This window comes from Mustelus asterias, chromosome 20 (assembly GCF_964213995.1).
Source record: "Mustelus asterias chromosome 20, sMusAst1.hap1.1, whole genome shotgun sequence".
NCBI classification, from domain to species: Eukaryota; Metazoa; Chordata; class Chondrichthyes; order Carcharhiniformes; family Triakidae; genus Mustelus; species Mustelus asterias.
This window is the reverse complement of record NC_135820.1, coordinates 43,557,246-43,582,012: the sequence shown is the minus strand read 5'-3', so window position 1 is coordinate 43,582,012 and position 24,767 is coordinate 43,557,246. Positions and strand designations below refer to the sequence as shown.

The window sequence follows — 24,767 nt, the reverse complement described above, 5'->3', positions numbered from 1 at the left end:
CAAAAGTAGGGAGGTTGTGCTTCAGTTATACAGGGCTTTGGTGAGAACACTCCTAGATTACTGTGTACAGTATTGATTTCCTTATTTAAGAAAAGATGTAAATGAGTTGGAAGCAGTTCAGAGAAGGTTTTCTGAACTCATACTTGGATTGGGCTGATTGTCTCATGAGGAAAGGTTGGATAGGCTAGGCTTGTATCCCAAGAGTTTAGAAGAGGCGACTTGATTGAAACATAAGACCCTGAGGAGTTTTGACAGAGTCGACATGGAGAGGATGTTTCCTCTTGTGGTAGAATCTAATACTAGGGACCACTGTTTAAAAATAAGGGGTCGCCCATTTAGGGCAGAGATGAGAAGAACTCTTTTCTCTGAGATGGTTGTGAGCCTTTGGAGCTCTTCCTCAAAAGGCAGTGGAAGCAATCTTTGAATATTTTAAGGCGGAGGTAGATAGCTTCTTCTTAAGCAAGGAGGTAGCTTCTTCTTAAGCAAGGAGGTGAAAGGTTATTGGGGGAATGTGGAGTTGAGGTTACAAGCAATTTAGCCATGAATTTATTGAATGATGAAGCAGGCTCAAGGGGCCGAGAGGTCCTAATTCATATGTTCATATGTTTTTATATGTTCATATGAATTAGAAAAGACAACAGGTGGGATTTTACGGCCTCGCTCAAGTGAGACCGGAAAATCCCACCCGAGGAAAACGGACATTTCCATTGTCCGCCCCTCGCTTGCTCCAATTACGTGGCAGGCTGGGCAATAAACTTCCGGCGATTAAGTTGCAAAAAAAAAGATTAATTTATATGCCCAAAATTTAGCCTAGTTATAACCTGTTTAAAAAATTGATAAATCAGAGCCTATTTTACTATGTTCGGAGCTATCAAATAAATTCAAAGTGCTTAAAGTAAAAAGATGGAATACCTCTGTACATTCCCTGTAGTTTCTGTTAATCTCTATCAATGTTTCCCGTGATCCTTTGGTGGAAGGAGACACAGAGTAAGCTTGCTTCATGTTGTTTGCACCATTGCGTAGCCGCCATTGGATGAAATAGGATTCATATAGTTCTTCTATCTGGATGATAATTAATTACAACAATAAGATTGGAGGGTTTAAATGCACATTGCTGTAAGTGAAACTTTGTAAAGACCCAATCTTTCCATGGCAATTAATATTTCTACAAAGCTTAAGCTATTTCTCCATTTACAAAATGTAAAGTATAATAATAGAATCATACAGCATGGAAGCCATTCAGCCCGTCATTTTATTTATTCACAGGATATGGATATGATGAACAAGGCCACCATTTATTGCCCATTCCTAACCGCCCTTGAGAAAAAGCTGCCTTCTTGAACCATTGAAATCCATGTGGTGTAGATTCAACCATTGTGCTGTTAAGGATTCTAAGATTTTGACCCAGTGACAGTGAAGAAGTGGCAATTCAGGATACCATGTGACTTGATTGGGAACTTACAGAGGTGGTGGTGTTCCCCTACCTTAGATCCCCTTGTTCTTCATGGAGGTAGAGGAAGGTGCTGCCAAAGTAGGTTTGTCAAGTTGCTGGAGTGAACCGGTGGTGGAGGGAATAAATATTTAAGATGGTGAAAGGGGTGTCAATCTGTCCACGATGGTGTCAGGATTCTCATGTGTTGTTGCTACACTCATCCAGACAAGTGGAGAGTACTCCATCACACTCCTGACTTATGCCTTGTAAAAGGTGGCGAGGCTTTGGGGACTCAGGAGGTGAGTTGCCACAGAATTCCCCAGCCTCTGACCTGCTCTTATAGCCTCAGTATTTAGGGAATGGCTGTCAACCCAGCAGTCCAGAAAGAATAGGCAGGTTGTGCAGGAATCCCCTGGACTCCCGCTCACAAATCGGTATTCTATTGTGGAAGCTGATAAGGGCACTGGTACCTCATAGGAGCGCAGACAGAGCCAAGCTTCCCTTCTTTCCTCTAGTCCCTTGAGCTAAGGTGTGACCACCTCTCTAAATGTGCTATCCATGTAACTCAGCCTTGCGGATGTGTCACAGTGTCTCCAGTCGCTGCTCAAGGTCCAAAACCCAGGGCTCCAGTTCTTGCAGCTGGTAACACTTCCTGAACATGTGGCGATCTAGGACACTGGCAGCATCCAAGAACCCCCACGTGACAAGCAATACATTCCATCGGCTATCCTCGCCTGACATATCTTAAATATAAAATTTACATCTTAGACCAGAACAAATCTAGATACAGATAATAAATAATACCTCTCTCAATAAATAATAGATTTTTGGTACACAAGCGACTTTACTGCACAGGGGGGAGGGGGGGAGGAAGAAGAAGAATGGAAGAACAATAGTGATAGAGGATTCATTAGTCAGGAGATCATTTAGGCGTTTCTGTGGCCGAAGATGTGACTCCAGGATGGTGTGTTGCCACCCTCATGCCAGGCTCAGAGATGTGATCGAACTGTTGCAGGGCATCCTGAAAGGGGTGGGTGATGAGTTAGAGGTCATGGTACACGTTGAAATGAATGATATAGATAAACTGAAGAATGAGGTCTTGCATCGAGAATTCAGGGAGCTTGGCAATTGATTGAAAAGCAGGATTTCTATAGTTGTAGGGGGCAGGTAAGTGCCAAACGAGCATGAAAACGGGAGAGAATTGTGCCCATTTTTGGGCGAACTCTCAGACACGATCTTATGCCACTTTGTGAAAAAAATGAGGCAAAGTATGATTCACACCTCAACATAGCTGAACTCATTCTGACATGCTTCCTTTCCTATAACATAACATGTCTCTGTCCCCTCTCCCTGCCAAACTACTTTAAACTCTTCCCAACAGCACTAGCAAACCTACCTGCAAGGATGTTGGCCCCAATGTGATTCAGGTGCAGACTGTACCTTTCCCAGAAACAGTCCCAGTGATCCAGAAATCTAAAACCTTCCCTCCTGCACCAACTCTTGAGCCACACATTCATCTGTCCTATTTCTATGCTCGCTCGCACGTGGTACAAGGAGTTATCCAGAGATTATGGGAGCGATCTAACTGGCTCATTCCACCGGTCAATTGATGTGGCCAGCCGGTTAGAAAGTGAGCGAAGCGAAAAGCCAGCTTCATGGCCAGTTTCTCGCCTCTCATAGTATCACAAGAAGGTACAAATGGGACAGTCTGCACCTGAATCCCATTGGGGCCAACATCCTTGCAGGTAGGTTTGCTAGTGCTATTGGAAAGAGTTTAAACTAGTTTGGCTGGGAGAGGGGACAGAAACACATTATGTTACAGGAAAGGAAGCATGTCAGAGTGCGTTCAGCTATGTTGAGTGTCAAGAGAGTTAGCAAGGCTGGATGGTCTTTAATGCTAGGAGTGTAATAGGTAAGACTGATGAGTTGAGGACATGGATTGACACATGGAAATGTGATATTGTTACCATCAAAGAAACCTGGTGGAGGGAAGGGCAAGACTGGTAATTCAATATTCCAGGATTTAGGATCGTTAGGCAAGACAGAGGAGGGTGCAAAAAGGAAGGTGGTGTAGCACTATGAATTAAGAGGTCAATTGCTGCAATAAGGATTCTCCCAAAAAAGTTCTAAGCGCTGAATTCAAGGGAAAACCGATGTAAATGATGATTGTTTTTTCAGTGGGACTTTACACAAGAATCTCCCACACTGCAATGCAGAGGTCACAATTGTGAACATAATTAAAAGCTCTGCTGGCCAGCCCAGGTCCCCCACAGTGATGCCCCATCATCCCCCCACAGCCTGATTGCGGCCCCCACGATCATTTCCAGGCCAACCCCGACCACACCCCCCTCCCCCTCCATCCAAGTGCGCCCCAATTTTCAGTCCCCCCCATCCCCACCAGCAGTGACGATCCCCCCCGCCTACCCGCAGATCCACCCTGGGAAAATCCACCCCCCATGGGAGGCAGACCTCCCCACCAGACATCTTCCTCACGACCCCCCCCACCTCCCCCGTCCCCCCACCTCCCCCCCACCCCCCTCCCCCCGCCCCCCTCCAACAGGAGGCCACAGCTGGAGTACTGTGCACAGTTCTGGTCACCTCACTGTAGGAAGGATATGATTGCATAAGTGGGGGTACAGAGAAGAGTCAGCAGAATGTTGCCTGTGATGGAGCATTTGAACTATAAGGAGAAACTTGATAGGCTTGGGTTGTTTTCTTTAGAGCAGAGAAGGTTGAGGAGGGATATGATTTAGGTGTATAAGATTATGAGGAGTATGGATAGAATGAATAGGAAGCAGCGGCTCCTTTTGGCTGAGGGGTCAACTACGAGGGGGCATAGTTTTAGGATGAAGGGCAGGAGTTTCAGAGGGGATTTGAGAAAAAGAAAATTTCACTCAGAGGATGGTGAGAATCTGGAATGCAAAGCCTGGGAAGGTAGTGGAGACCGGAAACCTCACAATCTTTAAAAAATATTTGGATGACCACTTGAAATATCATAACATTCAAGGATATGGGACAAGTGGTGGAAAATAGGATTAGCATGACTTTAGTGGTAGTTATTGTCAGTGCAGATTCGGGCCAAAGGGTTTTTTCTGCGCTGTACGACTCTATGACTTTCTGTGAGGGTCTGAAGCATGATTTCGGTGTGAGGGAGACCACTCTCAAGAGACATGCCGGAGCAAGAATTTTATCTGTTACAGATGCAGAAAGAAGGGTCACCTGTCAGCTAGATGTAGCGCGAAGCAGGCTGCACAGAAAGCTCCAGGAAAAAAAATGATAAAAACAAACCCTGTGAATAAGCTGGTGGAGTAACCAAAAGGAGGTATCTGAGGTTTACACATTCAATAATGTGCAGCTTAGCAAGATACCTCCCATAGAGATTGTTTTAATGGTCAATGGATGCTCCGTGAAAATGGAAGTCGACACTGGTGCTGTGGCCACTGTCATAGGAGAAAACATGTACAGACATCCCCAGTAAGGATTGCAACCCTCAAGTCTTAGCCATTCTAAGGCTACTCTGGCAACATACTCTGGAGAGACACTAAAAATAGAGGGGACAACGCCCGTACCTGCATCCTACAGGAACAAGTCCGCTCAGCTACCCATCATAGTGATTGAAGGACAGAGACCCCATCTCATGAGACGGGACTGGTTGAAACAAATAAACTGAACTGGCTGGAAATATTTACCATCCTGGATGGAGTGATTCCATGAGCCCCTATGCAAATAACAAGAGGTATTCCAGAGAGAATTGGATTGATAAAAAGGGTTAAAGCTAAAATTTACCTAAACTAAGAGGCCACACCTAGGTTTTTCCGAGCTCGCCCAGTGCTCTATACGTCACACCAGAAAGTAGAGGTTGAACTGAAGAGGTTGGTACACCTGAGCATCATCAAGCTGCTATCAGACTTTTGAATGGACCTCATACTAAGTTGATCTTTCTCTGCACCCTAGCTATGACTGTAATACTACATTCTGCACCCTCTCCTTTCCTTCTCTATGCATGGTATGCTTTGTCTGTATAGCATGCAAGAAACAATGCTTTTCACTGTATACTAATACATGTGACAATAAATCAAACCAAATCAAGCCTCTCTGAAAGAGTACCATGACTCTCACATAGGGGAAAGATCATTTAATGTTGACGACCTTGTTTTAGCAAGGAATTTTGGTGGCGGATTGGTGCCAGGGAAGACTGTGGAGAAGACGGAACATGTCTCATATGTGGTGGAGGCACAGGATAGTTGAGTTAAAAAGCGTATCGACTACTTGTCAATGAAGGTGGGTGTAGGTCTGGGAGACAAACAAGTGGTCCTCTACATACCTGCTTCTGAACTTGAGGTTTCGATGCTTGGAGTTGGACTAAGTTGGAGTTGGCTTCAGTGGCCAAGGCAGAAGAAGGGCCCAGCAACAGTCTAGCATCCTGTGTTTTTGACAGCTGAGGGGCCCCTGGCAGAATTGTGGAATATGCCAGGGTCTGGAACACTCCGGACAGACTGACATTATGAACTAGCCCTCCCTTTCACCCCCAGTGTCCCCATTGTAATTTTGTTTCTGTATACCTAAATGTGTAACTGTTCTTCTCTGCTGTTTTATCTTAGGTATAGCTCAAGGAGTTTGGGGGGGGGGGGAAGAAATGTGGTAGCATGGTCCCTTCAAGAGGTGATTCTTCGCAGGCCATGTGACCTAGCCAGAAACCTCGGCCAATCAGAAGCATGGGTGCACATCTCTGGGGCTGGAAGTCAGCAGAGCAAGTTGGGGAGTTGTTGGGAGCAGACTTGTGTTGTCGTGTTGCAAATCCTTTAGTTGTAAATAGTTTCTTCTCATTGAATAAATCTTTTTGTTTTATACTTGCCATACTGAGTAACCTCGAGTTGTTATACCTATATTGACCTATGATTTTTGTTCTAATGAATAAGATTATTATTTGGGAAGAGTGGTGACTGAAGATAAAAAAACTATTTAGGCAGCAGCAGAATACGGAAATTATATTATACCTTCAGGTTAACCTTTAGCCATAGCGTATTTATATAGTCAGTATACTGTCATGAATGCGCCAGCAGGTTCAAAGCCACCAACATTTCCAAAGATATTTTCACAGGATGTGAATCCCGATAATGAGATTAGCAGTTGTAGACTGACCAAAATAAATACATCATCCTGCTAATAGGAAACAGTTTGGGTAGGTGATTGCACCATTCAGGGAAGACATATATATGTTATTTTTTTAGAACCAACAGAAGCCGAGGGGATAGACAGCCAAATACACAGAGAGAATCTTCAAAGGGAAACAATGATTTAACTGGCAACCTTTTCGTGAAAGAAGGGAACAGATTCCATTCAGCAGCCTGAGAGGCAGATTCCATCCAGCAGCCTATAAGCCAGTTCTAGTGCAGGAAACCCTCGTACAGGCAGTTAAAACCCATCACTGAACCACAGAGACATTCCCTAGAATAACTACTCAATTGTATACAGTGTGGTAACCATAAGCTGGTCTTTATTAACAGATCTTGGATTGGATGTTGTTAGGGAAGAAGGTGTCCTGAAAGAGTTCAGACCTTCTAAATGTACTTTCGATCAGAAGGGTCATTCCTACTTAAACTGTGTGGGTGAGTTTAGTCGTCATGGTGGCACAATGGTTAGCACTGCTGCCTCACAGCTCCAGGGACCCGGGTTCAATTCCCGGCTTGGGTCACTGACTGTGTGGAGTTTGCATGTTCTCCCCTTGTCTGCATGGGTTTCCTTCAGGTACTCCAGTTTCCTCCCACAGTCTGAAAGACGTGTTGGTTAGGTGCATTGGCCATGCTAAATTCTCCTTCAGTGTACCCGAACAGGTACAAGAGTGTGGCAGTTAGGGGATTTTCACAGTAATTTCATTGCAGTGTTAATGTAAGCCCACTTGTGACACTAATAAATAAAATTTAAACTTTAATCTTGTAGGTAACTGTCTTAGATTATTATAGTCTTGTTCATATGTATGTCTTTTCTTTATTGTAATAGCCTTTAATAATTGTTATATTAGGGCTGGGCTGGTTACTGTTCTCACTGGGTATTGCATGTGGCTCTTTACACTATTCCTGTGAACAAAATTATACACAACCACAAACCAGTGTTTCCAAGTTGGGACATACTCACAGATAACATCAGCTGGGTTTGTGACAATATACTGCAGTCTGATGGGGATTCATAAAGACACCAGCAAAGTGAGGACACCAGCAAAACTTGATGGTTGAAAGGGCTAACTCTGTATCAAGCTAAGGGCTGTGAGAGCAGCAAAGAACAGGATGTGCAGCTATGGAACAAACATGGGAATTGATTGGGCAGTGACTGTTACCATGCCTTGAACACTGCTGCCAGGGACCCGGGTTCGATTCCCAGCTTGGGTCACTGTCTGTGTGGAGTTTGCACATTCTCCCCGTGTCTGCATGGGTTTCCTCTGGGTGCTCCGGTTTCCTCCCACAGTCCAAAGATGTGTGGGTTAGGTGGATTGGCCATGCTAAATTGCCCCTTGGTGTCACGGGGACTAGCTAGGGTAAATACTTTGAGTTGTGGGGGTGGGGCCTGGGTGGGATTGTGGTTGGTGCAGGCGCGATGGGCTGAATGGCCTACTTCTGCACTGTGGGATTCTATGACTCTACGATTCTATGAACTGACAGTGATGGAACACAGGTCTCTAAGAGAATTACAACCCCCTGACAGAGGCACGACTTTCATTATTCGTGACCAAAAAGACTGGCTGATTAGTGCCTGTGCTGTGAGTACATGACTGGAAGTATAATCAGTACCAGCAGGGTCTCAATAAGGAGAACAGGCACAGAGACAATGGCAGCAGCACCCGGGGATCAACAACTGTACAAGAAGCAGCAAGATCCCGAGTCTGGGACTTGGAGACATCGGAACAAAACCCATCAGCAGGGAATCTGATCAATTCGCCTCGCCATGGGTAGTATCTCTGTTGTGAGTTTGGATTTTTTGTGAAGTTCTGATATCTTTTGAAAACTTGTGTGTAAAATGGAGTAGGTCAAAGATTAGTTACTTTGTGTGTGACAAAGTAAGTCAGAGGTTAGTTACTGTGTGAATAACAAAGTTTGATGCCTGCTGTAATTTTATGGTAACAATAAAGGGGATTTGTTGTACAATAATTCGAGAGTTTGAGTTTCTTTGTCCACAGCATCAGTTGACAAAAGCATTAAAAGTGTTTTATACAAAGTGCATTGGAGGATGTACGGCAAAGGTTCACTAGATTGGTCACTGGGATACTTAGCCTCTCATCATAGGGTTGTCCTATGATGAGAGGCTAAGTAAATTGGGTTTATATTCTCTGGCGTTTAGAATAATAAGGTGATCTGATTGAAACATTCAAAACTATTAAGGGGGTCAACAGGGTAGATACTCAGATGTCAATTCTCCTTGCTGGACAATCTACAACAAAGGGGGCACATTTTCAGGATAAAGGGCTGATCATTTAGGACTGAGATGAGATGATACTTCTTCGCTCAAAGGGCTGTGATTCATTGGTATTCTCTACCAATGAACCAGAGAGTTGGTGGACGCAGCATCATTGAATATATTTAAGTCTTAGGTAGACAAATGTTTGGTCTCAGGAAATCAAGAGATCTGGGGAGTGGGTGGGAAGTGGAATTGAAGCCCAAGATCAACAATGAATGACAGATCAATCTTGATGGGCTGTATCATCTTCTCTTGCTCTTTTTTCTCATGTTCTTATGATAATTGTTCCTGGAAATCTCTAACCATCAGAAACTGCTAAATGTAATCATTTGTTAAGATATTAAATTGATTTTTTTCTTGTTGCACTCTAAACATAGGTGATGCTAAATGTATTGTCCATCTCTAGTTTTCCTGAGAAGATAGTGCTTCACCCTCTTGTAGTGATTGTTTTTACACCAGTTGGTTTGCAAGGCCATTTCAGAAGGCATCCATGTTATAGGTGTGGAGAATTTGAACAGCACAGTCAGAAAGTTCTGTTCTGAAATAATCACATAAACTGCTGAGAAAATTTGAGACTGATATAGAAACTCAACTTCCAGAGGCAAGAAGTCAATAATGCAGCACTTAGCCTTTAAGCCATAATGGATTTAACTTTAATAATATGAAAACTCCATTGTAAAGGTCATGTTATAACTTGCTGCCATGGTTTCCATGGTAATTGTGTGACAGAACAGGCTGTTCCTGGATATTAAGGAAAATCAGTCCAGCAAAACATTTCAACGTGTCATGGTGCTGTGTTTTTAAACAGGGTAGTAAAAAATGTCACAGATTTTAGATTTATTATGTGGCCAATAGAGCAAAGGTTATATGGTGTGATGTAAAAAAAATGCATTTGTACTGCTTTCCAAATGCATTTGTGACTGCTTTCCAAGTGCTTGTACAACAAAAGTTTTATTTCTTTCCCACATTTCAAAAATCTGCACTTAATTCAATGAACTCGAGTGACTTTTATAACTTATGAAGTTAAACCTATTGCCCTTAATACATTATATTTCACTGAAAAACTCATGTGAAGCAGCAGTTAGGAGAAAGCCAGCTGGGTCATCCAAGACACTGCTTTTATGAACCATCTGAAGCCACTTGAATTGTACCCTTTTAATCAAAAAACAAACAATGATTTTGTTATTTGTGAGCTGCAAATTCTTACCCTGCTGATGTGAAACTCCAGTTTCCTGATGTATCTCTCAGTGGTCCTAATTTGCTGAAAAAGGATAATATTGATGAGTGACCAAAAGTAACTAATGCTGATTCTATACTGATACAAATAGTCTCCCAATCTTTGTGTTATAGTTCTGCCCTCAAAAATCCCACTAAGAATTTAAACTGCTTTCCAGCTGCTTTTTGCCTTTTTCTGTCTATTATTTGCAAAAGTGTTCATAAAACAAACTCCATAGAGTTGAAAATGATAGACCAGGGAGACAGCCTGGCCGTCAGCTCACTGACATTGGGCTCCCTTGATGTAATTTCCAGGTGGGCTTCTAAATTGGAAAGCAACTCACCCACCATTTATGGGCAGGAGGCTGTTACATAAATAAATCAGGGTCCCATGTGATTTGTAAGATCCATTAGCAATTTTCAGGCAAGGGGTAAACGAACTAATGCTCAGGAAAATTTAGGACTTTAGTCAATACATGGGAAGGAATTGAATGACTACCCCTGTGGTATGTTTGGTGGCTGGGGCCATTTGATCAGGCGGAGTTTGGGGATCTTGCCATCTTCTCACCTCCACCCCAATTAAGTTTGTGGCATGAAGGCCTGTGGACAGCCTTCTCATCCAGGCACCATTGAGGCCTTTAAGTAGATGATTAATGCGCACTTTAGGGCTCCTCCTCTTGTCACTGGTAGTAACTCAGCAGCTGGTAGAGGGATAGGGATCACCATGTGGAAAGCATGACAAGCAAACCAGTGCAGGATTGCTTTTGTTTGCGGGCTTCCAGGTTGGCTGGGGGGGGGAGGGGGGGGCATGTCCTTCATTCAAAGGCACAAAGTGCTTGATCAAGGATCTGAGCATTGGGAAAGGGGGGGCCTGCTGAAAGCCATCCCTCTGTTTTGATCCTCCCCTTGACCCTTATCCCATCATTGCTCACCTCTAGTGTGACATCCAGCGTCAATACAAACCCTCAGGCAGATGTCATATCAGCAGCAGTCACCACTTCCTCAGTGGCACTGACATTCAACAGAACTGTGGATTCTGATTTGTCAGTAGCTTTTTACAGGAAGATTTCCACCCTCAGGGTCCTTGATCTTCAGATAGCCCACTACTGTTCCACTAATTGCCTGATTGGCACTTAATATGGTAGGTCTTCCCTAAAAGAAGCAATGTGGGACTCTCGCTGGCTCTCCAGCTGGTGGATGAGACCCCTATTGCCTCCATTAAATACCGCCCTCAGCTTCTAGAGGCAAGAAGTCAATATTGCAGCACCTGGTTCCTTACAATGATAGATTTGACTTTAACAATATGAAAGCTCCTTTGTAAAAGGTAATTCTCAAGCAGAGATTTACCATGACTGCCATTATGAATGAAAAGGATGTTCTTTTTGAAATTTGCAGGCAGTGAACAATTGATTGATGCTCAAGAAAGGGCCCAAAATATTTTTGGGTGGGGTAGAATTTTTGTTGGGCCAGGAGATGTTGCATGGTTCCTGCTGGTTCCACAAAAATATTGTGGATTGCTGCAGGACCTTGCTCAATCCCCTCACACATAGCTTTTGGTGAACCGGGTCAATTACCCACCATTTGGCACTTGCAGCTTGCCAGCATTCTTTCAAATGAAACCAGAATCTGAAAATAGTGTAAACATTTTGACACCAGCTTCGGGCAGGCTAAGCAGCCAATACCCCAGCTTGGTGACCGATTCAGGTAGAAATTGGAAATCCCTCCCCATATATATTGAATGCACACTTACCTTATCTAGATCATATAAAAAAGCCTGGAACATAAGGAATATAAATATTAGTATTCTATCTTCTTCAAAAGCGCTACAGAAGCAAGCCACAAGCACAATGAACCAGAGAAATTTATTACAATCTTTTCCCACCCTTCCCATAATGTAATCTAATGATGCAATGTGTAAGTAATATGTTCAATAGCTAAGCTAAGACTTGACAACACCATACCAACATCAGTACTGAGCATTTAGAAAACCTAATTATTTGGAAAGACATCCCAAAGTATTACAGAGTTATGAGGAAAATATTTGCTATCAAATGAGGAAAATTGATGTGGTGACCAAAGGACCAAAGTTCAAGTTTGTGGATCTCAGCAAGGATGTAAGGAAGGTTGGGGAGCCAGTTTCAAGAGGCCAGGCTGAGAGTTAGATTGGGGGTTACTCTGGAGCCTGGAGTTGAAGGAGTACCTCTGATGTGACTAAGTGACCTGCAAAGAAGGTCTAATACTAGCCTGCACAGTTAAAGTTGCTTAGCCTCTTTAATGGCAGGCCCACCCCTCCACCCCCCCGCAAGTGTAGGTAAAGTAGCAGGGGCAGGATAAGACCTTTCAATGGCTCTTAAAGGCAAGGATGGGTGGGCTGTCCAACGTTGCCTCCCTCCACCGCACCCACCCTCCCCGGCAGAATTTCAGACAGTTGGAGTCGGGCAGGTAGTGGACAGTGTGGAGTAGGGTAGGCCCGCTGGCTGGAGAGTTGCCGGGGTCTTCGTGTCACCTTTTTCAGGGAAGCTCCATCACATTGAGTGTCACTCAGACACTTTGCAGGATCGTGAGGGACCTTCCCCAGGATCAAAAACCCTGGGTGTGGAAGTCCGGCCCACCATGAGCAGCTGACCAATAATAAGCTGGAATCTCTATTGAACAGCAATTCCACAGGGGAGGCAGTCGCTGCTGCTGTTACAACACTCATTAGGCTTAGGATCATTGATGGAGCAAGGCTACAGGTGAAGATGGCAGGAGGAAATTCGTAAAATGGGTTTCCTGGTGGTTCAGCAGAGTTGGGGGTAGGGGGTTGTGTTTCTACAGCAAGAGCTGGGGGTTTGGGGGTTTAGCACTATGAGGGCCCCTTCTTTCCAATTTTCATTGAATGGCAAAGTAGACTTGATGGGCCAAATGGCCTACTTCTGCTCCTATGTCTTTGGTCTTATGGATGTTGATTTCAATACCATATGGGTACTATAGGAGAGTTGGTCAATATTACAGAGAGAAGTAGACTGTTTGGTAATAGAGGTGGAACTCAGGGTCAAGCAGAATGCCAAGGTTATGAATAGTCTGATTCTGCCCGAGACAGTGGCTAATGAGGGGGCTGGAGTCAATGCCAAAGATATGGAGTTTGTGATGGAACTTGAATATAATGGATGACATTCATAATATTTGTCATCCATGCGCTGGATATAGGCAAAAATAATGTGTTTTCTTTATCCACAATACTACAAGCAAGTTTGTCACAAGAATATTTTATGGGGACTGATAACCCTTTGGTAGTGTGCAGGTTAATTTATCTGCATAAAAATTATTTTATTACACTTGTTATCCAATATGCAATAACTGTTAAAAGATCTTGCAAGTAAATTTTATGCTAGTCCATTAATAAATACTGAACTACAAAATTAAATTGCTGTGATGTTTCTTGAACAAAAACACAGTAAGTGCTTTATTTCCATCCTAGTTTCTGGAGGAGGAAACAAGTGCATTAATAATATTCTAAACCATCATTATTGAAGCACTTCTGAATCACAACTAGCAGAACTTAATGATAAATGATGGACTAGAGTTTAATAGATACAATGGAGTGACTTTTATTCCCCAGATATATGTCACCATCAACAGCAACACCAAACAGTTGTTTAATGAAATATGAATCACACCAAACTAATATTGTTTAAATTAATGAGGAATGCAAATCTTAAGGATTTGAAAACTTTGACTCATCAGTATCACAATGCTATAAATGTTAAAGGACGTTAAAGGACTGGATTTAATGGTTTCTGGCAGGGTGAGGGAGGCGGAACAGGAGGTGCATGGCAAATCAAATGCGAATTTGCCAATGGGTGGCTGCCCAGAGGGAAGACCATTCAATTAGCAGTGGGAAAGGTGGCTCCACACTCAATATGGTGTGTATATTCAGTGGAAGAGGGTTAGGCTGTGAACTACAAGTTATAGAGGATCATAGAATACCTACAGTGCCGAAGGAGGCCATTTGGCCATTGAGGCTGCACTGTCAACAATCCCACCCAGGCCCTATTCCCGTGACCCCACGTATTTACCCTGATTATCTCCCTGACACTAAGGGACAGTTTAACACCACACATCTTTGGAGTGTGGGAGGAAACCCACAGAGACACAGGGACAATGTACAAATTCCACATAGGCAGTCACCCAAGGCTGGTATTGAACCCACGTCCTTGGCACTGTAAGGCAGCACTGCTAACCACTGTGCCACCTGCCATCCATTTAAAGACAACATGGCAAGTATGCATGATCCATGCTTGGTGACAACACTCCTTGAAGAAAGCAGTTTTGAGGTGGGACACTGAAACAGTGGAGCAGCAACAGGCGATAGAATGCTTTTTCCATGCTGTAGACTCATGTCAGCAGTGTCTCATTCAGCACTCTTGTCTAAGACTAAATAACATTTGAATAATAAGTTCGGAAAAAGAGTCATATTCTGCCATTTAACTCTGTTTGTCTTTCCACAGAGGCTGAAAGATCAACTGACTATTTCTAGCACTTTCTGCTTCAAATCCTCATTACTTCTTGCAGCTGATAGGCCAAATGATTGAACTGAGGAGCCATTCATGGTCTAAGCCCAATGATGGGGCGGCACGGTAGCACAGTGGTTAGCACTGCTGCTTCACAGCTCCAGGGTCCCGGGTTCGATTCCCGGCTCGGGTCACTGTCTGTGTGGAGTTTGCACATTCTCCTCGTGTTTGCGTGGGTTTCCTCCGGGTGCTCCGGTTTCCTCCCACAGTCCAAAGATGTGCGGGTTAGGTTGATTGGCCAGGTTAAAATTGCCCCTGAGATGCGTAGGTTAGAGGGATTAGCGGGTAAATATGTGGGGGTAGGGCCTGGGTGGGATTGTGGTCGGTGCGGACTCGATGGGCCAAATGGCCTCCTTCTGCACTGTAGGGTTTCTATGATTTCTATGATTTCTATGATGACTTCCTTCTTGTCCTCAGAGTTGTCCTAAGACTGGTTGTCATCAGAGAATGTGGCTTGGCCTAATGAAGGAGCCTCCCCCTCTGGAGCACCAGGTTGTGTATGATGCAGCAGACCGCGATGGATTTGCCAGAATCCACATTTTGCACTGAGAATGAACAAAGAACAAAGAACAGTACAGCACAGGAAACAGGCCCTTCGGCCCTCCAAGCCTGTGCCGCTCCTTGGTCCAACTAGACCAATCGTTTGTATTCCTCCATTCCCAGGCTGCTCATGTGACTATCCAGGTAAGTCTTAAATGATGTCAGCGTGCCTGCCTCCACCACCCTACTTGGCAGCGCATTCCAGGCCCCCACCACCCTTTGTGTAAAAAACGTTCCTCTGATATCCGAGTTATACTTCGCCCCTCTCACCTTGAGCCCGTGACCCCTCGTGATCGTCACGTCCGACCTGGGAAAAAGCTTCCCACTGTTCACCCTATCTATACCCTTCATAATCTTGTACACCTCTATTAGATCTCCCCTCATTCTCCGTCTTTCCAGGGAGAACAACCCCAGTCTACCCAATCTTTCCTCATAGCTAAGACCCTCCATACCAGGCAACATCCTGGTAAACCTTCTCTGCACTCTCTCTAACGCCTCCACGTCCTTCTGGTAGTGCGGCGGCCAGAACTGGACGCAGTACTCCAAATGTGGCCTAACCAGCGTTCTATACAGCTGCATCATCAAACTCCAGCTTTTATACTCTATACCCCGTCCTATAAAGGCAAGCATACCATATGCCTTCTTCACCACCTTCTCCACCTGTGTTGCCACCTTCAAGGATTTGTGGACTTGCACACCTAGGTCCCTCTGTGTTTCTATACTCCTGATGACTCTGCCATTTATTGTATGCTGAACACCTTAGCATTTGGCATGTCTGCCATCATGTGTTCCACTGTCTTTATAGAGTGATGAGGTCTGAGCAGCGCCTTGTTGCACTGGGTCAATAGATATCCTGACCATGCCATTTTTCTTTACTGCGGTCACCATTACTGAATACCATTCTGTGGTTTTGTCTATCGGAGTTATGACACCTAGTGCTGTCATCCAATGCAGCTCATTGACTACTTTCTGCTTCATGGCTACTGGACTCCGTTTGGAGCTCTGACTGCTGGTGGTACTGAGTCACCTAATCACACGTGATATACAACTGGTAGCTTACCAATGATGTCATAATTGCAAAGGGCTTTGTATGTTATCATTTCTGGAGCCTGAAATTGCGACGTACGTACTTCTGGACCAAGATGAATGAGTCCCAATGTAATGCCATCCCAAAGACCTAGTAGTATCCTTGCATTCTGTTCGACTATATGAAATGTGAAATTGTCCCGTGTGCATTAGACAGTGCTTACACCTTTGGTGTGGATGGTTTGTCCACCATAAGCCATGAGGTCTGCCTGGGTGCTGGGGTCTAGTGCTAATTATGGGTCTAGTTCCCATAACATTCCGGTGGATAATATGTTGCACTTTGCTCCAGTGTCAATCTTTATCTTTAGTCTTGCGTTGTTGCCAATTACGTTGATCTCACCCTTTTCTGTGACAATGTCAACAATTTTGCAATAGAGTGTTGTTGAAGGCTCTGTAGCTTTGTTGCTTTGGCTGAACTGTAATTTATTCACCTGAATAATGCTCCTATCCATGGAGTACTCTCCCGCTGTCATGTTACTGATGGCAGAGGAGGGCTGCGTGGTTTTGATCTGCAGCACTTCGCAAAGTGATTCCATTTCCAACATTTGTTGCATCTTTTACTATATGTAAAATAAACCATTCTGTTTGGAGGGTGCTGGCCACTGCAGTTGGAGCAGGGTGCTGTGCTGTGAATATTTCTGTTTCCCACCTGTAATCTCTGCTTCTTTTTTCTGATTGGATGTTTAACATACAGGTACTAATGGCTGTTTGTAATGTTAGATCTTTCTCTCACAGCAGCTGCTTGTGGACTAAATTGCTATGAATTCCACACATCATCCAATCCCTGATTGGATCATCAGTGAGCGTTTCAAACACACATTTCTTTGCCAATATTTTCAAGGTGGCGTCTAAGATTGTATTGATTTAGCCACTCTTTGGTAAGTTGAGTTGAATGCATGTCTATCTAGGGTTATGTTTTTTTTAAACCGGGAAACGGATATTCTCAAACTTTGTAGGGTCCTCTTTTTCCTCCTCTGCCTGGAAAGCAAATGAGTCAATATTTTCAATGCCTCAGAGCCTGCTAAGCTTAACAGAGTGTAGCCTGTACTCTTTGTGACTCGTCAAACAATGCAGCATCACAGTAACTATGTCACTCCTCAAACTTTTCCCAAATATCTGCAATATTTTCATTAAGAATGAGTGAGTCGATGTGGCGAAGTCCTTGTGCCATACCGTCAACTTCTGACACCATGTAAATGTTGTGGGGTCCTGAATCGTTGACAGCAAGGACTTCCAACAATTAATGGTTTATTCAGTAGCTTAGCACCTACTTTAGTTTAGCAGCTACTTCAACACTTGTGCTCTGAATACACTCCCGGGGATTACACCCACGTTGCTGCCACGTGAGCTTTTTGTAGCCATGCCATCACGTTCTCATGTGATCATTCAATCTACAATTATTACATCAGCATCATAAGCCACGAGATCCACCTGGGTGCTGGGGTCTGGCGCTGCATATGGGTCTAGTTCCATAACATTCAGCTGGATAATATATTGCACTTTACTTCTGATATTAACCCTTTACTCTACAGAAATCCCACCTTTCAGGTGTTCCAAGACATAGGTGGGAATGGGAAGTGGAAATAGTCCAATCTCTGAATTCCCACCTCCCACATGAATATTTAGCTCATATTTTATACTGCTCTAGTGCTATCAGTTTTCTAAAATTCCACCAAGAGTTCAAAAAGTAGGTATTCAGAAATGATGGAATAATACAAACAAAAGTGGCCTGTATAACTCCAAATAAATGAACAATAATTTTGCTATTTATCTACATACCAGCCTGGAGTTTCTTTTCACGTCTTTCTGTTGCATGGTTAGCAAATCCAATTCATTCTGATGAGTTTCAAGAAATTCACTGCAATAAAAGGAAGATAGTTGTCAATCCACGAAAATCTAATATTTTCCTAGGAAAATACTCTGCCTCACAGTTCTGTTCTCTGTGCTAGAGGGCAGTTGTTGCCATCTGGGTGGTTTCCAGTGACGTTTGATTCCTATAAGAGCTGTGATCTGCCCCAGCTCAAAACACCACATCAGGAACGGATGGTTGTACTTGCAGTTGAGCAAACCAAACCTAGTTAAAGCTGTATATAAAAAAGGCTTAAGTCACACCTTTGGAGTTGAACTTCCAGTGATTGACAAACATCAGGGGAGGAGTATCTACATGGTAAAGTGGGCAGTGCCAGCTATGATTTGGTGCTCTCACTTCTAAATTAGAAAATTGTGAATTCTGCTCCAGAAACAAAGGTGGAATTTTCCAGACCCCCCCCCCCCCATAGTGGGTTTAAGGGCAGATGGGGTTCAATTTGTCAGGAGCTAAAAAAAAAATTGGTTCCCCATCAGTATAAAATAACAATGGGATCTTCCACTCCCACTTACCATTGGGGTTGCAATTCCTGCCAGAGGCCAGCGTGAAACCAATTTGCATCCTGCTAATGGGATGCAGATGAAAGCTTGATAGGAACCAAACGCCCCCCCCCCCCTTCCTTCTTACCCCTCCACCCCGCTCCACCCCCAGCCCCCATCAACCGTGTTGCCTACAGGAAATCATGCCAGTCCAGAACATGTCTGGACTGACATGATATGTAAATATCAGCACTTATTTTCGGAAGGCCTGGGAAAGTTTGAGAAAATTAGGAAAACATGGAAGCCTCAAGTGACCAAACCCTGGGACACCAAATGCAGCAATGGGTAGATGGAGCATCAACTACATGGATCATCTATGCACAGCAACATCCAGGAGGTGGATGTTGTCAACATAGCCACTTCTCACAGGGTCCAAATCTTAATGCAGCAACTTCTCCCAGGGTCTGGATATTCAAGCAGCAATTTCTGCCAGGGTCCAGAACTTCAAGCAGCAACTTCTCCCAGGGTCAGGATCGTGAAGCAACAACTTCTCCCAGGGTCAGGATCGTTAAGCAGCAACTTCTCCTCGGGTCTGAATCTTTAAGTAGTCACTTCTTACAGGCTTCGGATCGTAACATTGCAGGAGATACTGGGAGATGTCATGGTGTGTGCTGGGGAGGGGGGAAATAAACGGGGAGCAGAGGAATGAAGAAGTGGAACAGGTGTGGAGGCCTAGAGAAGGGAGGGGGAGGGTGGGGATGGTCGGGAAAGAGATTCAGCTGGAGTGTTGCAATGCATGAACTAGCATGGAGTTGGAGGGTGAGAAGTGTCATGCTAGAGTGTGGGCCAGGGTTAGGCTTGTGGAGGTGTGGATGGCCATCGGGAAATGAGGGGCCCTTCTTCTGCTTGATCTAATCAAAGCCTTCAAGGAAGAAGTGTTGACTGCAGTCTGCATTCTCCACTCCTTGTATCTGTGAATGGATACAATTGAACAATGAATGGTCATTTCCGCGGAAGGGTCTTCCTCTATATACAAGAGATGAATGCAATTTCCACTCCATGACTTTCCCTTAGTCACCTTCTGTATCCCCTCCAACAACACTCAGCATCCCTTCACTTGACATCACCACAGTCAACAATAAATATTTTTATTTCCAAATACAGCAACAGCTCAGAACAGGAAATGGAGCACAAGTCAGTATTGTATCAAACTTCATTCCCAATCAGTTATTTCAGGGCGGGCCTGTCAAACTGGTACTGTCCCATGCCATTCTCAGGGGCTCCCAGTCTCTTCAAGTTGGTGATGTGATCTCCGAGCTTCTCAATCATCTTCATTCAGAGGGGAAAGGAGTTCAGAGGGACAGGTCAGTGGACTCAATGGAGGATTCCTGGGGGACATACTGATGGTACCAATGGTAGGAAGGGATGGTGACAGTTAAAGGGGGCAGTGGCAGCCAGTAGGGTAGGAGAGTGAGACTGTGGTGATGTCAAGTGAAGGGGTGCTGAGTGTTATTGGAGGGGATGGAGAAGGAGACTAAGGGAAAGTCATGGAGTGGAAATTGCATTCCGCGGGAACAACCATTCATTGTTCAATTGTATCCATTCACAGATACAAAGTGGAGTGGATGATGCAGGTTGCACACAACACTTCTTCCTTGAAGGCTTTGATTAGATCAAGCAGAAGAAGGGCCCACTGCCAATTGGCACAGCTCAAGGATGACTGTTGTTCTGAGGAACAAGAGCCAACGAGACCTCAGGAAGATCTAGATGCCAATGAGGAGGGACCATATCCACAAAAATGTTTGATGTGACCAAGGATCTACAGAAGACACAGCTTATACATGGAGGCGAGTGAAAGACAGTGCTGCAGGCATTTTTGTTTGTCTCAGGATATGTTAGCTCATATTTGCCACATCTCTATGCGAGACTGATACTACAATGACTTGGGGCTGAAGGAGGAAAAATATACAGATGGGTACACATAGGATGATGGCCTGGCACACAAACAGTCACCTGGGAAAGAGACATTAAACAGACACTGACTTTCAGTACAAACAGCCACCTGAAATTAAAACATAAAGGACAGACAGCTATCCAAAGTTAAACATGCAGGAATCAAGTCTTACAGGAAGCCAGCCAAGGCTTAAAGATAAGGACAATAGGGATAGATAATGAGATTAACTACAGGTGGGATCTGGAATACATAACTGCAGGAAAACCAATTACTGTAAACTACTGTATGAATAGACCGAAACTAAAGTCATTGATAGTCACTGACGTAGGAAATGTATCCATTCATAGAACAATGCGATGTTAACATGATTATGTCTGTATCTGTCTGTATTTGTCTATAACGATGTGTTGAACGATCGATCACCTACTTGATTGCAACAATGTGATAATGGCTAGATGTCCGGTCCATCTATTGTGTAAAGGGTATAAAGATGGACCGCTCCTATTGTCTCATTGAGAGAAGGTTTTGCTGCTTGTTAGTACCTTTTCTCCACGAAGCTTCGTTAAATAAAACTGTATTGTTGAAACCTTCAAGTCTGACTCACAAGTGGCATTTTTCCCACAACAGGGCATATCCAATGCAGGTCACTCTGAAGGTCACCACCACACTGTACTTTAGATCCACTGTAGATCCTTCTAGGACTCCACTGGTGATCTTTGCAAAATCTCACAATTGTTGACACACACATGTATAAGGAAGATGACAGATGCCTTCTTTAATATAGCTCATCATTACATGCAATTCTACATGGATGGGGCAAGCCAGGCTGCTAGAACTGTTGGATTCGCAGCAATTTCACACTTTCCACAAGTGTAGGGCACCATTGACTGCACACATGTGGCCTTGAGAACTGCTTGGCAGCAGCCTGTGAAATCCATTCATCGAAGAGGATTTCACTCTGTGAACATAGCAGACATCATTAGGCAACTACACACAGTGCAGTCCTTTCAACCATGGCTCCAACAAGTCAAAAGCAATTGCATTCTTCAAGAGGATGCAACATTATTGCACACATAAATGCCCTCTTGCCAATGTGACAGCTGCTTAGCAAGGTGACTCTAAGACAAAAACATTAATTGGTTAGTGCTGATTGTCTAAAGAGGGAGCTACATCCAGACAACACTATCTCTCCATTTATGCACAATTAATGCAGAGGTCACATTTTGATACTGAGCCCCAAGATGCCATTGGATATCAAGACACAATGATCTGAAACATGACAGCATAAACACAAAACTGCAAGTTAAGTTAGCACTCACAGGGAGTGGTTCAGCAGGATCATTATGTGATTATTGACAAATACTCATAACCCTACATTCATCAGAAGCCTGCCAAGTTTACCTGCTGCATTACCTTAGCATCTGGGGAGATGTGGGCCAATCAGATTTTTCATTCATTTCCTTCATCAATATGGCTGTGCATTCAGAAGATGTACCAGAGTATTGCTTTCATATCACGACAATCCTTGACATTGTCCTTCTCACAAAGGCCAATCATTTCTAGGAATCCTAAGCCAATGAGTGCACAGTCATGCCTTGAATTATATATTGATTTGAGCTCAGTGAACTCAGAGATTTTGTGAAGCACGGCTAGCGAGAGAAAGTTCAAGTTGCCAAATTCTGGTCCTGGGTCTCCAAGATGGCCACCACCCTTTCTGTGAAGACTTTAATGCACTTGCATGCTGGAGCCGTGACATCAGTCAGAATGTGGACAGACTCCTCCATCCTTTGTGCTAGTCTGGTGATGGTTTCTGACAACCCTGCCCATTATTCCCCAGCTGGTCTTTGCATCTCCACATTTCGCTCAGGGCTGATTCCAGAGGTTTGTCATCAGACTAAGACTCTGAAGGGGCCTGGTCTCAGAGACCTCAGCTGTCACTGCTTCCATGTCCTGTGGACAATTTTCCATGAGGTGATCACCAGATTGTGACTCCGAGCCTACTCTAGAACTATGTTCCACTGAGGTACATGTGTCTGTGCTAGTGCAGGGTCCATGTGAATGCAATAATGGATCTTCATCAGATTCTTTCTCTGGCTTCTCATCTAAGGTGCCCTGGGGATTGAGGCTGATGCGCTAGTTGGAGCTCTTCCTCCTTGCTGGTGGCTGGAATAGAGAAACAAGTTGACTATTGATTGACTAGGCAGGCACCAACATTATAGGTTGCACACAGTCATTATCTCCATGTTGTCGAAGCATATTGGATGGACCCTCGCTGGCTTCTTGTGGGAGGTCAATCTCGCTTTCCATACAGGAGCAATCTCTATCTTCTCCAGGGAACTTGCTACTTGCTTCCCCTGGGAGGAGAATGTCCCGAGCTCTGGGGTCTTCCTCCAGCCTTTGCTCTCTCCTGTCGGTTGTGAGCAATTTTGTCCTTGCATAAAGACAGATGGATTGCCTGTGAGCACTATGGATGAAAGAGCATTTCAGAAGAATGCAAGCATATTGAGTGTGTTGAGTCCACCCCAACAAGGGATTGAAACTTAGTTTGTCCAGGATCTTATATGAGCTGCTGATCTTAAAATGGCTGGCAGATAATCAGTGCTAATTTCCCATCCACTGATAATGTATGACATCCCTGTGAACTCTAACCATTAGACTGCCTGATGCTCTATGAGAGTGTGAGTTTGCGTTCATTTTTCACTTTTTGAATGTCACAGGTGATGAACCCCACCACCCCCCCATCACCCAGGGACCTCCTCCCAAACCAGAGTAGTCAGGTGGGAGGGCATCCTGATCTTATCCCTCAGAAAGAGGAGCCTGTGCCTTTCCTGGAGGTGAATCTCCAGGGAGGCCTAGCTGAATTGTGAAGCCAAGGCTTTGTTGTGTTTGGGCAGCAGGGTAATGCAGACATCCATGGCCTTCAATGAGTAAATGTCTGTACAGATTCCATTTAAATGTGGTACCAGGACCTTTACCCCTATGAAGTAATGGTTGGACATGAATCACTGCCCACCCTGCCATGAGATTCAATGTGCTCCTTGTTGATGCATAATTAATTAGTTTAAAAGCAAAAAAATCAAGCATGAAAATCCACCCTTCCAGCAAATGGGACTCAAGTTGACTTTCCCACCTGCCAGTAGATTTGGTCTCCAGAATGGAAAATTCCGTGCAACAATACATTCCTAAGGACGTCCATGGAAATTTTGAATTTTGCCTTTACAAATTATATGCACGATTTTCCCAGCCCGCTGTGCGGCTTGAGTAGCGCAGCAGGCTGGAAAATGTCAGCGGGTGGTCAAAAATGGGAATCGGGACCAGTGTCTGGCTGGTTGCGATCTGACGTGGAAATGCCGGCGTTGGACTGGGGTAAACACAGTAAGGAGTCTAACAGCACCAGGTTAAAGTCCAACAGGTTTATTTGGTAGCATGTGAAGGCCTTCACGACACATGACAGCGCAGAGTTGCTGAGCAGAAACTGATAGCCAAGTTCCACACACATGAGGACGGCCTAAACCGGGATGTTGGGTTTATGTCATACTATCAGTAACCCCCACAGCTTGCCTGTTGGACTTGCAGAATCTCACTGGCTGTCCTGTCTGGAGACAATACACATCTCTTTAACCTGTGCTTAATGCTCCCTCCACTCACATTGTCTGTATCTTTAAGACCTGGTTGGCTGTAGAAATTTGCATTCTAATCAGTATTCTGTAACTTGATTTTGTGTCTCTGTGCCCTGTTTGAGAGCAGATTTCCACTCCATCCGACGAAGGAGCAGCGCTCCGAAAGCTAGTGGCATTTGCTACCAAATAAACCTGTTGGACTTTAACCTGGTGTTGTTAGACTCCTTACTGTGGTTGCGATCTTCCCAAACCATTTTTTCGACATAATTAGCCTCGCACCGGGGAACAGCTTGAGGCTGATTGCAATATTCAGAAGCTGCTCTACATCTATTTAGCGAGCCCAGGACGCAATCATCCTGGCTCTCTAATGTTTTTGACCCCACAAGCGGAGGTCCACACCAACGGGGATCATGTATGGTCCCCATCAACGGGGACCAGGTGTGATGGGCTTGCTGGTGGGACCAGAGGTCATTGAGCCCCTGGGAGGCTGGGGGCATGGGGGTGCCCCTTGGGCAGTGCCAGATTGGCACTGCCAGCTTGGCACTGCCAGCCTGGCACCCTGGCAGTACCAG

General features: G+C 44.5%; 1 protein-coding gene across 3 annotated transcripts in view; it reads right to left on the bottom strand.

The window, feature by feature from the left end:
- LOC144508496 (rho family-interacting cell polarization regulator 2-like) overlaps window positions 1-24,767 on the bottom strand; it is a 246,089-nt gene that overhangs the window by 125,807 nt on the left and 95,515 nt on the right. For all 3 annotated transcript variants that reach the window (XM_078236465.1, XM_078236466.1, XM_078236467.1), the window contains exons 4-7: window positions 18,055-18,133; window positions 11,847-11,870; window positions 10,089-10,142; window positions 913-1,062 (exon numbers count right to left, since the gene is read on the bottom strand). In XM_078236465.1, coding sequence (XP_078092591.1) covers window positions 913-1,062; window positions 10,089-10,142; window positions 11,847-11,870; window positions 18,055-18,133 — 307 coding nt within the window. The remainder of the gene's footprint in view (window positions 1-912; window positions 1,063-10,088; window positions 10,143-11,846; window positions 11,871-18,054; window positions 18,134-24,767) is intronic.